Genomic DNA, 26,322 nt, shown 5'->3' on the forward strand with positions numbered 1-26,322 from the left:
TCAAAAGGACCCCTCAGGTGATGACGCAAAGTGAGTTTATCTCTCTTAAATAATGCAGGGCTCTTGGAAACACAGGCTCCACTGTGCCTCTGTGCAGTCAAAGGTTCTTCATGGTTTAACATAGCGGACTGAATTGCCACAATTGTAATATCTTTATTGTTGGTGCAAAAACACTTCAATGACACAAGCAATGCATGAAGTGTGGACATTAATGCAAAAATACAATCAAACAAGAGACAAAGAGAAAGAAAAGTGTCATGAAATCATCTGAACAATGTTTAAAGTTTTCCACATCAGTGCCAATCTTTGACAAACTGTTCTATTACATCACATTATTAGCCCTGATAGACAACATATATATGATAAATGCAATGGATGGAAAACAGCTGTTAGCTGAAATCTTGTTTTCATTCCGGCTTGTCATCGTTCAAAAAAAAAAAAAAATAATAATAATAATAATCCAGACAAATGGCACCATTCAGATATACTGGAAAAAAAAATCTAAATCTTACTAAGTGTATTTTTCTCATTTCTAGTCCAAATATCTCATCGCACTTAAAATAAGACATAATCACCAAAAGAGCAACTTTTCAGTGAGATATAAGAACTTATTTTTAGACAATAGATCTGGAAAATCTGATATGAAGAAATCTTACCAAGATAATTTTCACCTGTTCCATTGGCAGATTTTTTTTGCTTGATTCAAGATTTTATTTTATTTTTTTGCTTAATTCAGATTCAGATTTTTTACAGTGTAGAGTGAATTTGATTGTGGTTGGATGAGAAATACAAAACATATACCATTCCGACACCCTGTTGGTTTGTATGCGATCCACTGCATCTGCACGACACAAATCATGTCAGACTCCAGCGAGGACGTAACAGACGTACGAAGCCTAGTATGAAGATGTCCATGGCAGAGATTCAAGAGAACTGGAGCCAAATGTCCCAGCCACTCTACTGTATATGAACAACCATACAAGGGTAACAGTTAAGCCTGCCCTGGGTACACCGATGTTCTTGTCCAGTTTTTACCCCCCGGCCAAAATGGCCAGAAGGGGTATTGTAATCATTTTGTTGTCTGTCCATCTGTCCATACCAAGGTTATAAGCGTTAACGAAAATGAATGAAATGATGAAAACTAAAGTAAAAAAAACATTTTTGTTAACTGAAATAAATACAAACTATAATTAAAAGAAAAAAAATGATAACTGAAACTATATTGTGAGCTTACAAAACTAACTAAAACATATAAAAATTATGTATAAAATTCCCTTAGTTTTCATCTTTGTTAATGTCAGATTGATATCAAATTGGTTTATTTTGCTCCAGCAGTTTTAGCTGGTGTCACCATACAGCACTTCACAGTCCATCATGTCTGGTCACTTGTGGTTTCCAGTCGTCTTCTGGTCCCCACTCTACCTGGAACATGCAGACTAAAGCTGGGACAAAGCAGCACAATCCTGTATGGGATTATCTTAAGTGATGCGTGGGTCGGGTTTTTTTTTTTTTTTTTCCTCACTGTCGTGTGTGTGAATGACAGAGACACAGCGAAGCTGAATGACAGCATCAGACAGGTGTAGAACTAAGCATCCAGGTAAAGACTAGAGAGTTTATCACCATGAAAAGGCCTTCCAAGCCCTAACTGCACAGTTCAGAAGCAGAGAAAAAGAGGAGGCAGAAAAGTAATCCAATTACGGAGGGATGTAACCTGTTATAATGTTAAAAAACATTTGATGTTACTAGCTACAGCTAGCTGAACTGAAATGAAGCAAAGTTGGCTAATAATGGAACTGTAGATGATTAAGGTATGACACATCTGCTAAGGTGTGGTTTACTGCTGCTGAACTGGGTTATATATGTTTCTACATGGGATATATATGTTTATATATGGGTTATATATGTTTCAATCTGGTTTATATATGTTTCAATCTGGTTTACTGCTGGTTGGCTGGTTTATATGTTTCTAAATGGTCTATATATGTTTCTCTGCTGTTTACTACCGGTTGGCTGGTTACCTCCACCAAGGAGGTTATTTTTTTGCCAGTGTTGGTTTGTCTGTCTGTCCATGTGTAAGATAACTCAAAAAGTTATGGACGGATTTGGATGAAAATTTCAGGAAATGTTGATACTGGCACAAGGAACAAATGATTAAGTTTTGGTGGTGATCGGGGGGCACTGATCTGCCTTGGCGGAGGTCTGCGCTCTCCGAGTGCTTTTTTAGTTTATGTATGTTTCTATCTGGGTTACTGCTGGCTGCTTTGTGCATCTCTTCTCACGCTTCGCACATCTTCGCATTGTTTTCACGTAAGTGATGTCGTGTATGGATTGCACCCCCCCCCACCCCCCCACCCCCCCCCCCAACCTGCTATAGGGAATTGATACATTGTACTGTAAATGTGTTTGTGTCTGCTCAGTCAATGAGCCGCCCTAACTCGACCCCAAATAAAGTGTCCAAGGTAACCCACTGATCCGCGCCTCACTAATTTCTTTGAATAGGATGGGATGGTGAGGGAGATAAAATATAGGAAATAACTAAAACTAATACTTGAACTAAACTAAAACTAAGCATTCAGAAAAAAACTATAACTAATAAAAACTAGAAAAGCACTTGGAGAGCGCGGGCAGATCAGTCCCCCCCCCCTTCCCCGATCACCACCAAAACTTAATCATTTGTTCCTTGCGCCAGTATCAAAATTTTCCTGAAATTTTCATCTAAATCCGTACATAACTTTGAGTTATCTTGCACACGGTCAGACAGACAAACAAACCAACGCCGGCAAAAAACTAACCTCCTTGGCGGAGGGAACTAGCAAACATGCTCTAAAAACTAATTAAAACTAACTGAATTAGAAAAAAAAGTCAAAACTAAATAAAACTAAACTATAATTAAAAATCCAAAACTATTATAACCTTGATCCATACAATGACGTAATCGCATTATCTGAAGAATGCATTGACATATCTGGCTCAAATTTATCCTGTGGATGCATCTTGTCATGGAGCAGAAGAAGAATATTGAAAACAGGTGACCATGACCTACTTTTTCCAGGTCCAATGGCCTTTGGCAGTTATAATATCTGAGTACTTTCAAATATAAATATGTATGGAATAAGTTATACACAAAGACAGTCCAATCTAAATTATAGGGCAGGAACTTTCGACAGAATCATATTTTATATTAGGAGATTAAAAGTGCTCAGCATGTTATGTTATCTTACATCCATTGCCCTCACAGATTCCTGCAGCTAAGCTACAGTTACATACATACATTTACATTCCAATAAAGGTTATTGATAACATGCCTCTGAAGTCAGACTTTTTGCACCATTACAATACTTATAGGCAACTAATCATCATATCTTCTGCTCCATGAAACCCACATTAATGCTTAGTAGGACACATATGGTTCTTTGATACATTTACATTAGACTAAAATGTGTTCTTTTTCAATGTTAATATATGCGGCTGAAACAGGTAGCCTAGTGCATTCCAAATGTTTAAACATTAACATTTTAATATAATATTACAGTCATTATGGCCTTTAGAAAAATGTTGTTTGGGGAGGTGGGGTAGTGCACTATAGGCCCCTCCCCTGTGGCGCTGCCTAAGCTTTTGTCCTAATGGCATTTTTTCCCCTTACATCAGGGGTGTCAAACTCATTTTAATTCAGCCTAATATGAAATAAAGTGGGCCGGACCAGTAAAACAATGTAAATGATGGGATAAGAACTTAGAAATAACATCAACTCCAAAGTTTTCTCTATGTTTTTGAGGGAAAAAAGTAAAATTCCATAATTAAAATGTTTATGTCTTCGAACCCTACTTGAACGTAACATGAACAAATACGAACAACCTGAAAATTCTTAAGAAAAATGTGTAATTTTAACAATATTACACCTCAGTTTATCATTTATACATGTGCATCACAACTTCCAGATCACAGTGGATCTAGAAATACACAAAACATTTAATAACAGGCAGAATACTGTTAAAATACTACATACTTCTCTTAAGACATTTCAGGTTGTTCATATTTTTTGTGAAAAACCAGTCTGTAAATGTAAACATTTTTGTGTAATTTTACTTTTTTGACACCAAAACAAAAAGGAAATAAATAGCTTTTTTTCATTATTTATAAGTTATTATGATAGTATTTTACTGGTCTGACCCACTTTAGATCGAACATCTTTGACTGATAATATCTTCAGTGTAATTTTTACATTTCATAAATTCATCCCAGGGGCCAGATTGGATCCTTTGGCGGGCCAGTTTTGGCCCCCGGGCCGCGTGTTTGACACCTGTGCCTTACATTTACTTTTATACTTTAAGCAGTTTTGAAACCAGTACTTTAACACTTTTACTTGAGTAAAAAGCTTGAGTTGCTAATTCAACTTCTACAGAAGACTTTTTAAACCCTAATATCTATACTTCTACTTGAGGAATGAATGGGAATACTTTGGACACCTCTGCTCACTGTCCTGTTCAAATAATTAAATCGAAATGAAATGTTTTGTTCTGTAACCAACATTGTTTATGTTTGGTCACTAACTTGTCTCAAAAATTCGCAGCTTTATGACAGGTTGGTAGGCGTCTGACATTGTAGCCATGATGGTAAAAGTACCACCTTTATAAATGAGACTTCCTGGCTCTCTTGCTTCCTTTCTGGCAAATGTTGCAGGTGATCCATCCATCATCTCATCATAAAGTGCCTTATTACACTCTTTGCGTTTGTCAAAGATTCCCACTGCATACACATTGGAGTAAATATTAAAGTCATAAGGCACAGAGAACATAATGGCCATTTTCCCAGTGCTCTTCTTTGTTTTGTTGTTCTGGAGATCATACGTGATGACGCCAACAGATCCACATGCTGTGTGAGGGGTTTTGACAAACACAGCAACATCAGATGTTCCAGAGTCAACGAAGGGGGACTGAGGTATCACACACTGTCCGCTGTAAAGGTGCATCCTAGACATGAAAACAGCAAAATAACCAGAATGAATTCAACATAATAAAGCATGGTCCGACTTTTCATGAGTATTAATAATCAAAGGTACCTGGGATTACAGAGGCTGTACTTTTTACAGGCATTAGTGATCTCGACATTGCACTGGCGATGGGTAGGAGCAGCAGCAGCGATGGCTTCACTGGCTGCAACGACGGCCCCAAGAGCTGAGGCTGCTGCTCCTACTGCGTTTGCCATATTGGATCTGTTTAAAGACACACGGACAGTTCAGTACAAATTAATGTCAAACTGTTCTGAAAAAGAGGCTTCTGTATTTTTGACATCTGCAGGCATTCCCCTGTTGATCATTTAAGGAGGCCTTGAGTTATTCAACCCTTTAACCCCTGAGCCCTGATTCCAGGTAAAGGTTCACATATTAACCCTTTAACCCCTGAGCCCTGATTCCAGGTAAAGGTTCACATATTAACCCTTTAACCCCTGAGCCCTGATTCCAGGTAAAGGTTCACATATTAACCCTTTAACCCCTGAGCCCTGATTCCAGGTAAAGGTTCACATATTAACCCTTTAACCCCTGAGCCCTGATTCCAGGAGCTTTGCTGTTATTTTTCCATTTCCCTGATGAGTCACTCTTTCCATTGACCAACAGTAGGCGGTCATGGCTTACATCAGGACACAGTTGTCATCTTTTTTGCCTCCTATCCAAGAATTTTGAATAAATACATTTTTTCTTTACATAGAAAGTCACAAGAAAGCACTCCAAAATAAAGATCAGCAGATAAACCTAATGTTAATTTGTAAAATGTTAGAAAGTTCTACCCGGATCCCTTCCCAAAACACTCTCAATTTAGGACAATCCCAAAAGATGCGTGTGTGTGAGCCCCAATTTGTCCACATTGTCTCCAGCAAAGATTTGTCTCAGTTTTGTCAAATTTAGAGATGAAAAATGGAGTTTTAAAAAATCAGAGGTTCCCTTTCCAAATAAATCCTTTCCATGTTGGGCTACTTGTCAATTTATGCCCATTCTCACACACCTGTTCCCAAATTTGGTCTTCAGTCACAACATTCATTTCCAATTCCAACATCTCCTTTACTTCAAGAGTGCTCCCTGGTACAGTTGTCTGTAAACATGTGTATAGATGTGATTAGAGGTGCGTGGCCCAGGGGGGAAGTGACGTATGTGCATACCCTCTATAAAACACACAACAGAGGGTATGCACATACATCACTTTCCCCCCAGGCCACGCCCCTCTAAGTCAAACGGAGTGGCAAAAACCAACCTGCTCAACATGACGGAGTATAGCATTAAACACAGCGAGACCGGGAAAATGTGAAATATGAAATTAAATGAAGGACAACTGGACTGGACATGGATCTGTACAAGCTACCAAAGAACAAGTGGTCCATGAACACTGACGTGGACAGAAATCGCATATCCGGACATCCAGGGTGGAGGGGATCATTGCTATTTTTTTTTTTTTTTTTTTTTTATTAGTGATAGTTAACAAGACAATGTGGACAGAAAAACAACAACACATAAACAAATGGAAACTCAAACAAATAAACAAACCAAAAACAACAACAATGACAGAGTATTGACAAACAACAACGTCATATTACAATGAAAAAGATCAGAAATGTAAATAGCAATATGATAATAATAATGATAACATGATAATATGATAATAATAATAACAATAAAAATATTACTTTCTAATCCAAAAAAAGAAAAGAAAAAAAAAAAACAAGGGGGGGGGCTTGGTTGAAGAGATAAAGAGGGGAGGGGAAGAAAGAAGTGTAGGTGGGAATGAAGGGGAGCAGGGATCCTGGTTTGTCTGTGAGTGGAGGTAGAGAGAAAGAATGAAGTTAATGCGGATGATGTAAATTAAAAACTGTTTGTTATGGGTTGGATGTGGTCTGATATGTGATCCTGTACGTGGCTGTGGTTTTGGTTTCTGCTTTGGTATGAGTTCTGGGTGGACTTCAGATAGTTTGTGAACGGGTTCCATGTTTCCTCAAAGGCTGATATATTGTTTGTTTTGTAGGCTGTAATTTGTTTATTGATATGTGTTCTGAGAATAAATTTGTCCAATGGGTGATATGGCAGGAGTGTTTGGATTTCCAGTTTTGAAAAATGATTTTCTTGGTGATGGTCAGAGAAATTAGTAATGGGTTATTGTGTTTAGTTGGAATTGTAATGTGTGTCAAGTCCCCCAGCAAACAGAGCGTTGGGGATGCTGGGATCATCGCTATTTTTACCTGAAACAAATATACATGGTTTCGTCATGACTGACAACCAGGGTCCAAAACTAGGGCCCAGAACCAGCTGATCCAAAGTAGACCATATACTGACCCCAGTGAATATATGCATGATCTACTGGTGCTGAGGAGGTTTACGTCTAGTTCATATCAACCACTTCATACGGAGCTGGACCGTTTCTGTAGAAGATCTGTTTCACGGACCAGTATCTGTTCTGGCCCAATGTACATTTGGACACCGGGACGGATCTGCCAAGCGGTTTCAGGCTGAGTTGGTCAGTGATTCTGTTCCAGATCCATCCCCGTATCTCTTTGATATCTGGGAGAGCTTCAACTACTGTGGACCAGCAGGGTATGACTTTATCCTTGTAAATTATATTTTTCCCACCTGTTTTTAAATTACGACATTATTCTTGTAATATTATGGCTTTATTGTGGGAATATGACGACTTTAATCTCATAAATGAATGACATTTTTGTTAAATTGTGATTTTTTTTGATAACAACAACTTTATTCTCATTACATTGCGATTCTTTTTGTATTTGACTTTATTATCATATAATTACGGGCTTTATATCTATATTTTATGACATTATACCCGTAGTGCCTAGTGTTTTTATTTTCTTATGTGGCTCTAACACTCCATCGTATCTTTTTTTTCCAGTTCCCCCGTATATGAAAAACTAGGTTAGCCTCAGTTTCAGTTAGTAGGCCTTAAGGTGAACCATGAAAAGTGGCTAGAAAATGATTTTCGTTCCCATGTCTGGGCACTACTTTTTAAATGCATTTTTGTTTAGACTGTACCCTCATGGACTTGGGGTTAAAAGTTCTCCGCAATATATCCTGCAGTTTTTTTTTTTCTCTCTCACATTCTCCCTCTGGTGGTGGTAAACTACATCTGTAGCCACAGTTGCCCTGGGGCAGACTGACAGAAGCGTGGCTGACAATTCACGCCTACGGCCCCTCTGACCACCACCAAACATTCATACGCATTCGTACACCAGTGTGAGTGGCACTGAAGGCAAGGAGGGTTAAGTGTCTTGCCCAAGGATACAACGGACTGACTAGGATAGAGCGGGATTCGAACTGCCAACCCTTCGGTTATTGGATGACCCGCTCTTCCACCTGAGCCATGGCCGCTATTTCAGTAGGTATTTGTAAGTACTTAAACATAATAAGGATGATGAGTGCATAAAATAATATTTTTGACCAAACATATTTTAAAATGTGCTCAGTGACACAGTTTCATCAAAATGTCACTGATTCTGACAAGGTTTACATCAAAGTGTTTAACATGGAAATTCCCTTAAACTTTCCTATGATGTGTTAAATAAAACAAGAATGATGTCAAAATTTAGGAAAATATATTGGAAACTTTTGGACTTAGTGACACAGATTTAAAGTGACATGGTTTCAATTCTTGATCCTATTATGATGTAAAGACCAGTGTGTCTAGAAAACAAGTCCAGTACTTTGAATACAAGCATTTATTAAACATCACAGTGATAAACTAACAAATAAGTGCAAACAGAATATTATAAGAGAAAGTTTAATTTTCCTCCTAGATGTGTGTTTTCTTGATCTGACCCTCGTCTAATGTTCTAAAATATATTTTCTTGTATTTATTTATATAAAGTTCTTAATTTTTATTTATTTATTTATTTTTGCCACTTACGGGCAATGAACCAAATACAGTAACTTCACTGACCTTGATTTTCTAAACAATAAAAAATGTTGAAAAATTTCACAAAATCTAATAAAGTCCTGTTATGTCCTCCAATAACACACTAAGGTTTAAATTGTGAATTCCAGTGTATTTCTGCGTGTGACCTATAAAGGGTTAAATGTGAAGCTGCTTGTACTCACTTTTGCGCATCGCTCTCATGTTTCCCATTGGACATGTGGTCTTTCCCAGGCGGTCTGGACCTACACCTTTTAGTGGCAGTGGTACTCGCACAATACATGATACCAGCGGTAGGCAAACGAAAACCAAAAATGGGAGCTTTTCCTACGCATTCGGTCCTTGTTCAGCCAGATCCATAACCATCTGTTCCGTCTTATTGGGAGGTCAGTCACAGGCTGTATTTACTTATTTATTTAAAGCAGGATCCTAGAGCAGGATCCAAGCACAGTCACTGTCAAACAAAGCACCAAAGGCACACAGGTGCTGTTTGTGTGGGTCAGTAGGAGGCAGTCCTGCAGGTAGGGAAGGGAATCAATAAGAATTTATCCATTCCGATTCCATTATTGATTTTGCTTATCGATCCGAGTCCTTATTAATTCTCTTATCGAATCTCATTGGGTGAGGGAATAAAAGAGTATAAATGGGTGTGTTTGCATTAACTGTCTTTATATTTTCATCTATGCACAGAAAATATAACATATACAGTATGCACAAATGATAACAGATGACATTGGGTCCGGTTCGGAGGGGGGTGGGCGGGGGGGCACCGTACAGTGAAACTGAAACTTAAGACGCTTTACTAATTCCTCTATGTCTCCCACTGTTGTGCACAGGGATGTAATGATTACCAGTATAACAATAAACCACGGTAAAATTGCCAACGGTTAGTATTATCGTTTAAATTCTAATTATCACGATAACCGTGTTTGATTACCGCACTTTTCCGGAGAAAACGCCGATGTAAAGATCTGCTTTTATGTCAAATATTTGAGTACAGCTTTAATTTATTACTATTTTAATTGTATATACCTAATATTTGGAACCAATATTCACTTTTAAAGTCTTTGAAAAAGTTCGTTAAGCATCTGTGTGTTATTTATGCCATAAATTATACACATTTTTCAAATCGGATTTAATTTTGTGCGTGTGTGTGTGTGTGTGTGTGTGTGTGTGTGTGTGTTTGGCCTTTTATGTTGACATAGAAGGTTAAAGTGAAAAAAATAATAGGCAGATGATACAAATGAAGTTGTGCTGAAAAAAAAAAGATACCAAATATGGGTATAGTAAACATTTGTTTATATAGTATATAAAGGCAAAATCAAAAGGAGTGAAAAACGGCCAAAATAGGTTCAGACCACTAAGGGTTAATATTTGAATTTTTCTGCCAAGAGAAAGTGCATTGTATCAATTATTGTCTTTGTTTGTTTTTTTTTGTTTTTTTTTTTTCAAAATACAACTTGTTTAAATTTTTTCAGTGTGTGTATAAGTACTTTTTTAACATTTTGAATACAGTTTCAACAATACCGTGATAATAATGATAACCGTGATAATTTTGGTCACAATAACCGCGATATGAAATTTTCATATCGTTACATCCCTAGTTGTGCACCTAATTTCCTTTTCCCTACCTATGGAAACTTTTATTTGAGGGGGCAGGACGTTTGTTACCCGCACCAGAACCAGGCCCAGATGATGCCCTGGTGTTCACTCTGCCACTAGATTCACAGCCACTGCTGAGTAGAGTATCAGGCACATGACATTCCTGTGAATGAATCACATGCTGTGGACAAATGTTTGAACATGTTGGAGGGATTTCCCCCTTTGAACAAATGGAAGCTTTGACAGTGTTCCAAGTGGACTTGGTGTCGTCTTTACACCTGAAAATTAAACATACTTTGGAGCGTTTCTGCATCATTACCATGTTGGCTACAGTCTAAACCAAAACAAAGCAGTGTGTGTGTGTGATGTCATCACGCATGAGCAACGAAGGCAGAATCGATAAGCAGAATCGTTAAGCAGGCAAATGATTCCTAGGAACTGAGCTACTGGGAACCGGTTCTCAAAAAGGGGTTGAATTTGGGAAGTTTTTCAGGAGTTATATAGGTTCTCATAAGCCAGTTATATTGAATTAATTTAAATCTGCTATTAATGGATGTTGTTTGCGGCTGGGAACAAGCTGTCTCCCATTTGTGTTCTGTAATATCTGTTTGGAGGTCTTCTATTCATGCTAATCTTTTAGAATTTGAGGACTCTTTAGTCATTTTTATCAATTTCTTATTTATCATTGAGATCTTCCCCTTACTATAGGTGTCTGATGTTGCCATTTCTTCTAAAACACTTAAAGGAGGACATTGCTATGACTGCATCTTGGAGCAAATAAAACTAAGAATCTGAAAATATTTGAACAAATGGGTTTGAGGGAACTGGTTCTCAAAAAGAACCAGTTCTCGATTCCCATCCTTAGCTGCAGGTGGACATTAGGTGGAACATCATGCCATTTACATGTCGTCCACTTTAATGCTAAAAATGAAGATCTGAGCTCAGAGTTTACTGACAGTTGCTTTATTTCTACCTCCTCTTTTGTATATAGTCAAATAAAAAAGCTGTTTCATCCAGTGATGTCCTGAACTGGATTTTTTTGCTTCCAATCCGATGCAATTTTTTTGAGGGTTAGTTTTGCCGATACCGATCTGATACCGATCCAATACTGACTTTTCACAGTAACATTTTGATTTAAATTTGGAGTCATTATTTATAGGTTATTATATTATTAGTTTACTGTAGATCACAGCTGGGCTGAATGTGGAACCTGAACTAAAACAAATGTGACACCTTTGATTCTTAAAGCTATACCTACTGATGTGGCATTTCTCACAGCACTTAGTAAAAGTCTGAACATGAACCACCCACCTCCCTCCAAAGCCCCGCCTCCTTCCCCCTGCCTGAGCTCTGACGCTCTCCTCCTCTCACCTGATGCGTGGTGGAAACGGAGGTGGAGGTGGAGGTCCGGTCTGCTTCGACGTGTCCGCAGACCCCTCCCTCGGTAAACAGATACATCATCCACCTGCCACACCCCCTGTTCCATCCGCAGACCCTGTATTTAAGGGTCTGGTCTGTGCAGCGCTGGGTCAGGGTCTTCACTGCACCACGGAGATGAGGTGCCCAGGCGACGGGCACGCACTGTGAACGTGCGGCCTCTGCGAATTTTCCGTGGACATTTGAGGTTTCATAGTCCATACATTTATCATCCTACATAATCCTACATTGTGTGACACCAAGTACGTGTACCTGTATGAGTAAAAGCTGAGCTTTGTGCAGACCTGTCTGTTTAGTCCAGTACACCAGACTACTGGACTTTTATCTCCATCCTTCATTCATCGGACTCCTGTTTGTTCTCCTTAGTTGTTGTTTCTGTTCATAAATCCGTTTTTTCCCTTCATGTGCACTTGAGTTCTATCCAAACACATCCTAGACAGTAGAGTGTGGTCAGTGACAGGAGGAGCAGCGCCAGTGAAGCGTCAGATTCAGAGGAACACACATCGGATGTGGGGACGGCGATAATGGATCGGATGCTGGACGGCCGTAACGGATGATTGACAGGAGGCTCAGCCAGGTTCGGCCAATTATTTCATTCAGACCGAATAAAATGATTGGTCAGACTTTTATCAGAAATATATGAGAATTAAACATTTTTGAGTTTCAATACCTGGTGGATTTCTTTTACATTTTATTTTGACACATGCTTATTAGGAGCATTTTAAGATGACAAAAGAAAAGTGTAAAAATGCCACATCATATGGTATAGCTTTAATTACTTTAGTATCATTTTTGCATTTTCCAAATTCATACTGTGGGACAAATTACAACCTTTGGTGGGCCGGTTTTGGCCCGCAGGCCATATGTTTACCACTGCTGTAGCCGATGGACAGGTCCGTCCAGGTATTATTTGGGGGTGCGTTCTGCGTTCTATGTTAGTGCACATCAGTGGGTTACTTGTGGGTTGGGGCGGGTCAAAAGAATGTCCTTTTATTTGTGGGGTGGGTTGGGTCAAATAATTCCACAAAAGCCCTTCGGGTTGAAAAAATCTTACACATCACTACCAGACTATAAAGTGAAAGTGAAACCTAGAGACATTTTACTGATTAAACCTCCTGCTGTTGTGCAGCTAATTTTCCTTCTCCCTACCTTTGGAAACTTTAATTTGAGGGAACAGGACGGGTGTTTACCCCCCACCCCAGAACCGGGTCCGGATCGGCCCGATCTCATGACTAAATCCGATCCAATCTGATCTTCTAAAAAATGTCAGATCGGCAGCTGATACCCGTCTGTAGGTCAGATCGGGACATCCCTAGTTTCATGTTCTCTGAATGCACTGTTTCCTGATGACTTTGGACCAGAAGCTTCAAATGATCGCATTCTGGGGAAAGTTATCATCATAACCACGATATTATCACTGGGTAAATATAGTGAAGAGCTGTACATTAGTCTAGTCAATATAAAATATCTTTAATTTCTTGATTAGTAAAGAGGATTTCCTTAAAAAACAGCTGGTTCAGGAGTCTTCACAATAAGCACCACAGGCGACAAAGGCATCATTTACGGTGTCACAGAAGGATCAAATGACAAAAGACAAAAATATCACATGAATAAGACAGTTATTATTCATCTTGCAGCACTGAATATGACCTGTATTTAACTGCAGGCTCAGTCAGTCAGATTCATGTTGGAGAAACAAGTGTCTACATGACGGACTACTTGCGCTGGCAAGAGGTGGTTTTTCGGGCGTAGTGCAAATGGTGCATCACACAAAACTGCAAAGGAAAGACCATTTTCCACAACTAGAGTCACATGAATAAACTAGAAAAGCACTCGGAAAGCGCAGACCTCCGCCAAGGCAGATCAGTGCCCCCCACCCCCGATCACCACCAAAATTTAATCCTTTGTTCCTTGTGCCAGTATCAACATCTCCTGAAATTCCCGTCCAAATCCATCAATAACTTTTTGAGTTATCTTGCACAGACAGACAGACAAACCAACGCCGGAAAAAACATAAGCTCTTTGGCAGAGGTCATAAAACACTGACACAAAATATTGACGGATGTTACAACAACAAAGAACAAAAGTTTTAAAAGAAACATGGTGCGGTATGTGTGGACACACCAGGAAACCCAATCATTTTTTAAATTAGTACAAGAGAAAGGGGTAGTATATAATAATAATGTCCAATGGAAAAGTGACTACTGATTAACTCCACCAAGGAACAGCAGAGGGTATGTTTTCATCTGGGTTTGTTTGCATGTTTGTCTGTTACAAAAATAACTCAAAAAGTTATGGATGGATTTGGATGAAATCTTCAGGAAATGCTGATACTGGCACAAGGAACAAATGATTAAATTTTGGTGGTGATTGTGGGGGGGTGTCTGCACTCTCTGAGTGCTTTTGTAGTTCTAGCTTTTATCCCTTTGTTACTTTCTTTGACCCTAAAAGTTGTTTCTTTGCGGTTCTTATCTCATCACTTTCTGGTGCTTTGGTCAAAGGCCCTGTAACATTAGTTTTCATCACTACTTAAGACAAACTGAACATTAATAGAAATATATTCAGTTCATATCTCTACAATCCAATACAGTGGCATCTTTGGCAGAACTTCACAACTCTTTATTCTAAACATTTATTTGTAAAATATATATAATAATTTAGGAAGAATCATTTGGTCATTTTCTGAATCATTAGTTGATATCATCCCAACCCATGGGGGCTTTTTCTGCTCAGGGCCCCTTAAAGGCTTGGGCTGGCCCTGGTAACACCTCATCCATTAGTGACAGCGGACACAATTATTCTACACAAAGTTACATGAAAAAGCCCAGATTTAGTCAGTCATCACTCATAGTCAAGGACGGAACACTGACAGAAACAGGTTGGAGATGTTCCCTTATGCAGATACAAGCAGATAAGCTTTGACTTCCTGTGGAGGTGTTTTCCTCTCTTTAAACTGCAGCTGGACAAAAACACAGACATGAAACAAATGAAAGTAGTCTTTGCATTGTGAGTGCTTTGGACTTACTTCTGTGTGGCGCGTGCCCAAACACCTGTTGACAGCAGCAGTTGTCGCAGAAAACCCAGACGCATTCACTGTCACTCTGTAAAAGTAAGCTCCAAAAATGAGTCCCGACGCATCAATGACTCTTCTTCTCTAGGTGTTAAATGATTCCGGATCCTGTTTGGTAAAGTTAGATCAAGTGCAGTGAGGTGGTGAAGGCATGCGGTTATCCGTGTGGCTCCAACAGTTGGAGTCTGCGCAGTGGAGGCGCCGATGACTCCACCTCTGTGAAAACACTGCCACGCACACATAAGGACACGGTCTGAGTCACAGCAGCAGATGTGGGTGGGGAAGTCTGGGCACCTGGACTGGGTCAAGTTTGGTGCCGTGAAGATGGAATAGAATAGAATAGAATAGAATAATCTTTATTGTCAATGTGCAACTAAAGTCAACGCAACAATATTTACAAACACCAGTACTACAGAAATAAGAATAAAGCAAATATCAAATTACAAAAACTAAAAAAACTAAAATAAAATATAATATAATAATAATAATAATAATAATATTTTTTTTTTTAAAAATAATGATAATAATAATAATAATAATAATAATAATAATAATAATAATAATAATAACTTAACAAAGTAACCTAAGAATAGAGCTTTGTAGAATAAAAAATAAAAAACAAAACTGGATAAATTATGAATAGGCACAACCCTGTAAAGCCTGAACCATTAAATCATTGACAGAAAATTCCACTTCTTTGAAACTGGAGCCTTTAGTGGTCCTTCTGAACTTCCTCCCATTTATTTTATTTTATTGTATTTTATTTTTTCAAATATCAATTTCCATGTATGAGTTTCAATTTTGTATCATATTTGATCCATTGGGTCTCAGTGCTCAAATATTATTATTTTTGAACAAACAAAAACACTATGTAACACAAACATGTCTGACAAATTGTTAATTCCTTTTCAAGATTGTCAGAGTTCTTCCTCCTTCCTCATTAATGACAGTCTTGTAGTGTCACTGGAAAGGCCTCTGGTGAATGAACTCCTCCCCCTGGTGGATTATCTGTGTATTGCATGTATCCAATTGTAAACAGTTTTTTTCAAGGAAAAAAAAAAATCACACTGATCAGGTAGAGCACAGGTATCAAACATGCGGCCCTGGGGCCAAATCTGGCCCGCCAAAGGATCCAGTTAGGCCCTTAGGATGAATTTGTGAAATGCAAAAATTACATTAAGACGTTAACAATCCTTTTATTTCAGGTTCCACATTCAGCCTAATTCAATCTCAAGTGGGTCAGACCAGTAAAATACAATCATAATAACATGTAAATAATGACAACTCCGATTTTTTCTGTTTGTAAATGTAAATATTTTTATCTGTTTACACTAAAGCAAAGTATAATTTCGCAAAAAATTTGAATAACCTGAACAAATATGAAAAACGAGGTGGGACAACATGGTGGCATTTATCCAATTACCGTCCAGTTTTGAGGCAATGAAAAAACTGTTCCACTCAGTCCCATTGAAGTGCATGGACGCTGAGCGTCTACGGCAGGGATTAAAGTTCTCCGTCACCACGACGGATTTCTGTCAAATGAAAAAATTGAGGGGGGAAAAAAAGTCATATTGAAGTAACTTCCCCACGTGTTTCGTGGAGTCCAGTGGGCACTGCGATCCTGTCCTGAATCTGCAGGTGTTTAACACAGGCACGCCACGCACAGGGGGCTGATAGGTTTAACAGTGATGATAATAAGATGACTTCTTTATTTTTATGTCAGGAGGACAGATTGTTGACTATTTATCTTTGGAAGGAAACGCTGCTCATTCTGTGCCTCAGAAACACATGGACAAGTTCAGCTTTACCGAAGTTCAGCCTCCAGACGCTAACTTTAGTTTAGTGCTAACAAGTAGCTTTCATCATGAAAGAACCGCAGCGAAAAGGGAAGAAGACAGAACTGATCTACATGTACCTTCATGTTTGGGTAAATAGCTTATCTCCTCTTGCCGGCATATGACTAGTGTGTGTGTGTGTGTGTTTGTGTGTATGTGCCCTTCCTGTGCGTGCGGCTGTGCACGCCGCGGCCTTACGCGGTTACGTGCCCGACTGCATAAGTGCTTTATTTTGACCCGTTTAGGATCTTATTTCTATCTATGTGGTACAGTACGCCTCCACCTCCTCTGCTCCAAGCTCCACTGTCCCTGCAACAACCTCCACCTCTACTGCTAAAGTGAAAAGTTCTACTAATGTGCCATGTGTCTCTGGAAAAAAACATAAGCATACATACAGAATGACCAAGCTTGAAACTTTTGGTTTCAGTGCCAGAAAGCAGAAAAAATAAAAGATTAGTTGGTTACGGTTACATTTACACAGACATTTTCCCCAAAATTCATGTGCTGTTGGAGTTGGAGTTATGTTTTAGGAGTTCCTAAATTGTTAAATAAAAAGTTTTTCACTTATTTTTTGCAGTAAGGTTTTCTTCTAGTTATTATTTTCACTTGCTTCAAAGGTTTTCATACCCTTTAAAATTAACCAGAGAGCATCAAAATTGACCTGAAGCTTTAAAAATTTTCTCGGGGAGGACCCCCAGACCCCCCACCAATACCACTCATGACATTTTTTGTCTCCATGTTACTAATCTTCTCCACCTGTACACTCTCCCATTCAGTGTGTTTTACAGTATTGCCAAATTTGACTATATAAACTTGTACGCTATAGTAGTATTGTATTGCATCATTTTTAATAGTGGCCAATGATTTTGACCAGAAGAAAATTTTCAGTCAGATGAAAAATTTTTGCTTTAATCCCTGGTCTACGGACAAATGCACTGAGCAGAGATGGAATGAGAAAACAGAGACACGGGAATGTATGAGAAGTGAACAACATCGAGTCTGTTGATTTGTGATAAAGCTGATTCTGAACGAACTCGTCTGTGAGATGAACGTGTTCTAACACATTTGTAGTCAACACAATGTCAACACAACCGTACATATTTAACCATTTAATTTTCGGAATTTTAGGGGAAGCCGGGCTTCCCTTGCAGTCTGTGAGAAATTGCCACTGATATAAATATATATATATTTATATAGATAGATAGATAGATAGATAGATAGATAGATAGATAGATAGATAGATAGATAGATAGATAGATAGATAGATAGATAAAATCAACATAGTATTATTGGAAAATGTATTTATTTATTTTGTAAGAAACCAAATATGGTAACTTCATTGACCTTGATTTTCCATTTGACAATAAAAAATGTTGAAAAATGTCTTATGCCTCCAATAACACACTAAGGGTGAAATTTTGAATTTCAGAGTATTTCTATGAGTGTCTTACATAAAGGGGGAAATACCGAAAAGTTAAACTAAGTTTGAAGAAATGAAACAGCACAAACATACAGTGAATTGAATTGCCACAATTGTAAAATCTTTATTGTTAATTTGTGCAAAAACACTTTAATGATACAAGCAATGTGTGAAGTGTGGACGTTAATGCAAAAATACAATCAAACAGGAGAGAAAGAAAAGTGTCATGAAATCATCAGAACAGTGTTTAACCCATACAGACCCAGTGTGACTGTTGTGGTAGGTCCCAAATCAGATTTTCTCTCTATTTAACCTTTTTCTTAAGTGATTTATCACCAGTTATTTTAATAAAGGGTATTTTGTATTTGGTGAATTTTCAGTGAAAATCAGGTATTTTCCTTTATTTAATTCACTGATCATGTAGATGTTCATAAAAGCTCAGAGTCAGTGGTACAGACCTCCAAACTTCATGTGTCCTTCAGATTAGCTCCAGAACAGTGCGCACAGAGCTTCATGGAATGGGTTTCCATGGCCGAGCAGCTGCATCCAAGCCAGACATCACCAAGTGCAATGCAAAGTGGTGGATGCAGTGGTGTAAAGCACGACGCCACTGGACTCTAGAGCAGTGGAGGAGCCTTCTCTGGAGTGACCAATCGCACTTCTCCATCTGACAATCTGATGGACGGGTCTGGGTTTGGCGGTCGCCAGGAGAACAATACTCGTCGGACCGCATTGTGCCAAGTGTAAAGTTTGGTGGAGGGGGGGTTATGGTGTGGGGCTGTTTTTCAGGAGCTGGGCTGGGCCCCTTAGTTCCAGTGAAAGGAACTGAGAATGCTTCAGCAGAACAAGACATTTTGGACAATTCCATGCTCCCAACTTTGTGGGAACAGTTTGGAGCCGGCCCCTTCCTCTTCCAACATGACTGTGCACCAGTGCACAAAGCAAGGTCCATTTGGACATGGAGGACAGAGTCTGGTGTGGATGAACTGGACTGGCCTGCACACAGTCCTGACCTCAACCCCATAGAACACCTTTGGATGAATTAGAGCGCAGACTGAGAGCCAGGCCTTCTGTCCAACATCAGTGTGTGACCTCACAGATGCGCTTCTGGAAGAATGGTCCAAAATTCCCATGAACACACTACTAAACCTTGTGGACAGCCTTCCCAGAAGAGTTGAAGCTGTTATAGCTGCAAAGGGTGGAGCCACATCAGATTGAACCCCACAGACTAGGAATGGGATGGACCTGACATTCATATGAGAGTCAAGGCAGGTGAGGGAATACTTTTGGCAATATAGTGTAGATAAATGGCAGAAAACTCAGAGCTGGATGAAAAATCAGTTGTTTAATTCGTGCTTGGGGAACAGTATAGAGGAACAGCGCTTCACCGTGTCTACTCTGACAGTTCCAACGCCTCATGTGGCAGAGGCAACTTCACTCACACCAGATCCAAGAAAGGAGAGGGGGGGGGCAGCCTTTAGTGCATATGCCCCACAAAAATGAAACACCCTGCCTGATGTAATTAGACATGCCACATCAGTAGACACTTTTAAAAACAGGTTAAAAATGTACCTTTTTTTGTTCTGTTGAGTTGTATGTGTGTGTGTGTGTGTGTGTGTGTGTGTGTGTGTGTGTGTGTTTGTGCACATGTGCGAGTTTAAGTGTGTGTACATATGATTGTTTACTTGCAATTGCATTCTCTTTTATGATTGTTTCTTTTATGTTACATACTCGTTGTGAAGCACATTGAGTCTGCCTTATGCATGAAATGTGCTCGATAAATAAAGTTGAATTGAATTGAATTGAATTGAATTGAATTGAATGCGTGTTGGTCAGTTTTATATTAGACTATGCTACGAGTATAACATGACTGGACAGAACACATTCATGTCGTACATCAGTCAGTTGCTATGTGGAACTTAAGACAGGTTTCCCATTTTTGGTATGGTTAATATTAACATTAAGGGTTGTTTCTTCCTGGTTTCTTCAGATTCCTTAAAAACAGGGTGTGTACTAACTTGTATTTGGGGCAAATGAAACTTGTGGTCAGAAAGAGAGAACTGCTCTGAGTTTTTTCAGACAAAAGTGTGGGATGAGACGGTTACAGAGAAAGTCAAAATAAGTTCATACTTATTCAGAAGAAATGACAGTTATGAGGTGACAAAGAGTTCATGGCACTTAAGAAAATGACATTTCAGCATTAACAGAATCATGAACTGAACATAAAAAATGAATTTAAATTAATTTTGTTCATTTTATTGCTAATTTTTTCCATGTTTTTTTTTTTTTTAGACATTTTCTTATTTGCTTTTGTTGATTTTATTTCTTTTTGTTCATTTTCTTACCCTTTTTTTTTTTTTTTTTAAATCTTCAATTTTGTTCAGTTTGTGGCCTATTTTGTTAATGCTATTTATTATTTGGCTGATTTATTATTCATTTTTGTTCATTTTGTTCATTACTTTGGCTGTTTTTGTTCCTTTTGTTGCTTATTTTATTCTTGTTTCTATTTTCATCAATTTCTTGCTTATTTATTCAGATTATTTATTATTTTGTAGGGTTTTTTTTTTTTAAATTAGTTTTTATTAATTTTATCCACTGTCATTGATCTTACTCCATGGGTTTTACTGGTGAATCAATCTTGAAATTTTTTAAAATTAATTTTGTTCATTTTATTGCTTTTTTTCCCCATGTTATTTATTATTTTATGCATTTTCTTTTTTTTGCTTTTGTTGATTTATTTTTCTTCATTTTATTCAGTACTTTGCCTGTTTTTGTTCCTTTTGTTGCTTCTTTTATTCTTGTTTCTATTTTCATCAATTTCTTGCTTATTTTTTCACATTATTTATTATTTTGTAGGGTTTTTAAAAATTCATTTTTATCAATTTTATCCACTGTCATTAATCTTACTCCATGGGTTTTACTGGTGAATCAATTTTTAATTTTTTTTTTTTTTTTGTTAATTAATTTGTTCATTTTATTGCTTATTTTTTTCCATGTTATTTATTATGCTATGCATTTTCTTATTTGCTTTTGTTGATTTAATTTATTTTTGTTCATGTTATTCATTATTTTGGCTGTTTTTGTACATTTTGTTGCTTATTAGGGGCTTGGGGCCCTTGGCTTGAGCACCTATTGTTCTTCCGTTTTCATTTTCCAGACAAGATTTTGCCGATCCGCTGGGAGTACTCCTGCAATTAATATATCAAAATGTGCGGTTTCATCGGGAATAGTGTGCTATGACTCAAGGTAGAGATTCATTAATTTTTCGCAGAGTTCTTGGCAAAAAACACGCAAAAAAAGTCCCATAGAAATAAATGGGGAAGAGGAAAAAATCAGCCACAAAAATCCACTTGTTTCTGACTGCTACTGCTTCGCCATACTTTGACCTACAGACTTCATTTGAACTTTAAAACGCAGGCATTTTTGTCGTCTCCACAGAAATGTACCTTGTTTGAGGATGAGGTTTATGGTTTTTGATTGATGGGTCTTAGAAAAGGGTCAGATTTGTCAGAAAACACCAAAACAGAGCACACATTCCTGGCATACCAATCTCATTAGTGTGAAAACAGCTGAAAATCACTTCAAAATTTTGTGGATAACTCATCCTCCCGGCCAAACGATACATAGGAGGCAAATGATTCTTTCCAGAAATGTAGTCACAGTTCCTGGGCTTCGTATGAACCTAAGTTTGAAGACGTAGCTCTTTCTAAAGTGAAATGGCAGGCAGTAGAATGGAGGCTTTCCCCTCCTCTTCTTGTATTCAAATCAATACAAACAGATTGTTGTTTTCCTGATAAGTTGGCTGTTTTTACACTGCTGTAACTCTGACATTTCTCACAGTACAAGGAAGAAAAACACATCTGTGTGTTCCAGAGCTCTTCGTGCCAGTCATGATCATTTTAGTTTTCACCTATCTTTTACGGTTTTTCCATAATGAGCAGATGTTTTGGACCTATTCCAGAGCTCTTTCTGCCTGTCTGTGTGTCTTCTGAGCACACTTCCCCCTAAAGGCGGCCATACACTGCGATTATTTCGATCGTTGCACACAGCTCCATCTCAAACTGTGCGAATCAGTCGTACAGTCAGGCTCACGATTCATGTTCTCACACTGTACGGACCGACGCTCGTATGCGACCTGACTGCTCACACTGTAGGACCATACACCACAGGACGCACGACACGTTTGAGTGTTGTATCCGGAAATACAACGTTAAAATACCAAGGAATCCGTAAAAGTGCATAGACGATTGTGTATTGGCATGAGCCACGAAATGGTAGTGCTAAACAAAAACCAAAGAGCTGCTTTGGTAATATGTGCCATTATCTGTGAGGAATCAAAAAAGAAGAAAAGACAACGATGTGTTTGGTGCAGGCATTGGTTGTCCAGACGTGGACAGTATGGGCTGTCATCCTACAGCAAAGAGAACAAGAGGTAAGCTGCAACAGCTAACTGCACTAGGACAATAGCCAGCTACTGTTAGCTTGTACGCTACTGTACGCGTCTGTGTTCGCGCATGCACAGTGTGAGAATTTGAGGCACATCGGTTCGTGGCACTGCTTTGACAGTACGATACACTCACGAGGAGCGAGCAGGATTTCAAACAGCTCCGTTTTCCTTGCGAACACACGATTGCTGGTCGTGAGGTGGTCGTGAGGTGCTAATCGCTTCTCTTTACCCCATGTACACTGCACGATTAGAGGCACATCGGGCCCGATCCCAGAAATAGTCGCACAAGTGAGAAATCGTCTCTAAACTCGCACAGTGTAAGGCCGCCTTGACAGCCTGAACGTCACTGTGGCAACCACAGGTCTATTAAGGGTCATTGGCACGGCCATTGATCAGGGCTGTTAACCTACACGGCTGTGGGGGGGGCCAAGGGAGAGGGGGGCCCATGGGGAGTTAAGACTTTTTTGTTAAAGTTTTTTTTTTTCTTGTTGTTCAACTAAATTATATGATAAATATGGACCTATATGCAAGCTTCACACATTAGATTTTATAAATTGGTATATTATTGTATTCTGTAAAAGTACAGACTGCTGTCACTGCTCTGTGAACACCCACTGAGAAAAGCACAAAATGGTTCACTTCACACAGAGTTTGAGAAACGCACTTTACTTGTTAGGCTACGGTGACTCGTTGCATCTCTATGAAAGAAGAAATCTTATCATGATGTCACAGTTTAAAAAAAAAAAGTCAGGATTTCAGAAAAGAAAGGAAAGAAAAGAAAGGGAGAGAAGGCAAAATGAAGGAAGTCAAGTTCTGACCAACTTCTTTTCAAAGAAAGGTGAACACAAACTTTTAAACACACAAGATGAAATGGCATTATACATATATATATATATATATATATATATATATATATATATATATGTGTGTGTGTGTGTGTGTGTGTTTGTGTGTGTATGTATGTATGCATATATTTGTACATGTGTGTGTGTATATACATACATACATACATATAGACACACACACATATATATGTGTATAGTGCTGTGTAAAAGTTTTGGTCATCCTTTAGATTAGTTGTTTTTGCAGTGTTGAAATGAACATGCATATTTATTTCTCAGTCTCTTTTCTTCAGATACAAGAAAATACAAGAAATACGTGCACAGCCTTAAAAGGCACAAAAAACAGAACTAAATGGGTTGTAAAGGTTAAGGTCAGTACTTAGTGTGACCCCTGAGCCCATGACAAGAAACAGAAAAATCTTATAGAAATATCTGGCATGTGTTGAATGAAACCTGGAATCAAACATTTGAACGTGAACAAAAGGATTAAAGACATGTTAAGTGTAAAAGGAAGGTCACACTAAATACCACCACTCTGGTTTATAGACGCTGATTTTTTTCACTGAAACTTTTGTTCGTACTGCTGCAGATACTACAGTAAAGTATGTACAGTAAAGTATGTACAGTAAAGTATGCTAAATTGCATTAACGTGTTAATTTTGACAGCCATATTTAAGACACAAAATTAGAACAGCAGTGTGTCCAGTATGTACTAAGCCTGGGTTTCTCAACCTTTCTTTCGAACCACGCCCCACTAACTGATGACCTGTGTGTGGAGGACGTGGTGGGTTCTATAGCTCTGTAGATAAAACTGTGAGAAAGTGAGCTCCCCTCACCCTATCATTGACTACCTGCTGCCCCCTCTGAATACAAATTTGCGACTGGGGTGGGTGAGGAGTATGTGCCGACTGATTACTACTGTTGTGATGTACAATAGTACTCACTAACGCACCCACAGGCACACATGACCATATCACTGGTGAACCCCCATGTGCTCAGGCCCCCCCTGGGAAAGTGTCCACGCCCTAGACAACCTCTGTACAATATATTATCAATATGATAATTAAACAGATAAAAGTAATAAGTGTACAAATATATAGATGTATATAATTCTAGTGATGTGGTTCTAAGGTGCAGGTAAACAGTCTGATGGACACAGACAGGACTGATTTCCTGTGTGGTTGAAGGTACATTTGGGTGGAATCAGTCTGTGAACGTCCTCCTGTGACTGACTAGTACGTCATGGACAGGAATAAACATGTGTTTTATCATTAACCTCCGTTCAGTGGATCATACTATTAACCCTTTGCACCGACATCACAGTTGTCATGTGACTAGGGCAGCAGTGCCATGGTGGACGGCAAAAGCAACACAACAAACAAACGAATGAGCGACGGATTATGGCTACCAGCACTGAAAATAATGTTTTGGAGTTGTCCTGCGAAGTGACTCAGCTTACTGGACGGCAGAAGGAACGCTATTTAGAGAAGCTAGTGACAGCAGGGCGACTGTGAAAAATTTCCCCTTTATAAGAGATAGGAAGTGCCGGTAAGCTACAGGGCCATTGGTCCTGTTTTTACTATTTTCTGCTGTTTTCTACTGTTTTCTTCTGTTTTCTATTTTCCACTGTTTTCTACTGTTTTCTACTATTTTCTACTGTTTTCTTCTTTTTTCTGTTTTCTATGGTTTTCTACTATTTTCTACAGTTTTCTTCTGTTTTCTATTTTCTACTGTTTTCTACTGTTTTCTACTGTTTTCTACTTGTTTCAGCTGTTGTCCTGTTAATATTGGTCTCATGTTCTCAGTCTGGATATAAAACTGCTCTGAAATGATCAAACATCTTTTTTTTTTTTTTTTTTTTTTTGCTTTTTTTCATGAATCACTTAAACTTCAGTCCTGCTCAAACTGACCAAACATTCCATTAGTTTTAGGACTTTAACCCTTTAAATGTCAGTTTATTGATCTGAAATATTACTGATTTACTCCAAAAAGCACTAAACATTCATTGGTTCTTTTAAATAAACAGTAAGGGGTGGGGCTTCAGTGGTTAAAGGTGTGCAGTACAGGTGTAGACGTTAATATAGACGTGAGTTCAACTATAGAACCATAAATATTAGACTGTACATAAACAGACTAGTGTGTGAACTGCTGCTGTGTCTTAGACTTACCTTCTACAAACACAGAAACTCAGACCATTAAAGGGAAAATATGACATCATTTATTCAGGACTTCATGAACTATGATACAGATTTTATACTCATCTGTTTTTATTATTCATTAATTAATCTTTGACTGTTTTCATACTTTAATTCATGAGTATATATGTTCTATGTCTTTTAATTTTTGTCTGGTTCTGGTTCAGATGATGTAGGTGAAAATGTCCAAGTAAAGATCTGGTGGTGTGAAGCCTGCTACCGGACGTTAGTCTGGTGTTGTCTGTCTTTTATGTTTGTCTGCCATTTCCTGTTTTATTTTGTTAAGTTTTCCTCATGTGTCTTGTCTGTTGTCTTTACTTCCCTTCCTGGTTCGTGTTCACCTTTTCCCTGATTACCTGACTCCGCCCTGATGTGTTCCACCTGTGTCTCATTGTCTTCCCTCCCTTTTGTGTATTTATACCCTGTCCTTTCCCCTGGTCAGACGCCAGTTCGTATTCTCTCGTAGTCTACTTACCAGCGTTTTGATCCTGTCTGTTCGTTTGCCTACCTGTGTTTCGACCCGTTTTGTCATCCTGTTTTTGCCTGTCTTGCCTGCTCCCTGTCGGTT

At 38.5% G+C, this 26,322-nt stretch overlaps 1 protein-coding gene across 1 annotated transcript; it reads right to left on the reverse strand.

Annotated features, from left to right (window-relative positions):
• Positions 1 to 135: 135 nt before the first annotated feature.
• Positions 136 to 15,175, reverse strand: LOC115424964 (DELTA-alicitoxin-Pse1b-like). Its single transcript, XM_030142390.1, has 4 exons — positions 14,971 to 15,175; positions 5,060 to 5,212; positions 4,509 to 4,970; positions 136 to 369 (listed from the first exon to the last, which is right to left on the reverse strand). Exons 1-3 carry the CDS (start codon positions 15,033 to 15,035, stop codon positions 4,547 to 4,549), a joined length of 642 nt encoding a protein of 213 aa, XP_029998250.1. The 5' UTR covers positions 15,036 to 15,175; the 3' UTR covers positions 136 to 369; positions 4,509 to 4,546.
• Between the last annotated feature and the right edge of the window lie 11,147 nt (positions 15,176 to 26,322).

This window comes from Sphaeramia orbicularis, chromosome 8, assembly GCF_902148855.1.
Source record: "Sphaeramia orbicularis chromosome 8, fSphaOr1.1, whole genome shotgun sequence".
Taxonomy (NCBI): domain Eukaryota; kingdom Metazoa; phylum Chordata; class Actinopteri; order Kurtiformes; family Apogonidae; genus Sphaeramia; species Sphaeramia orbicularis.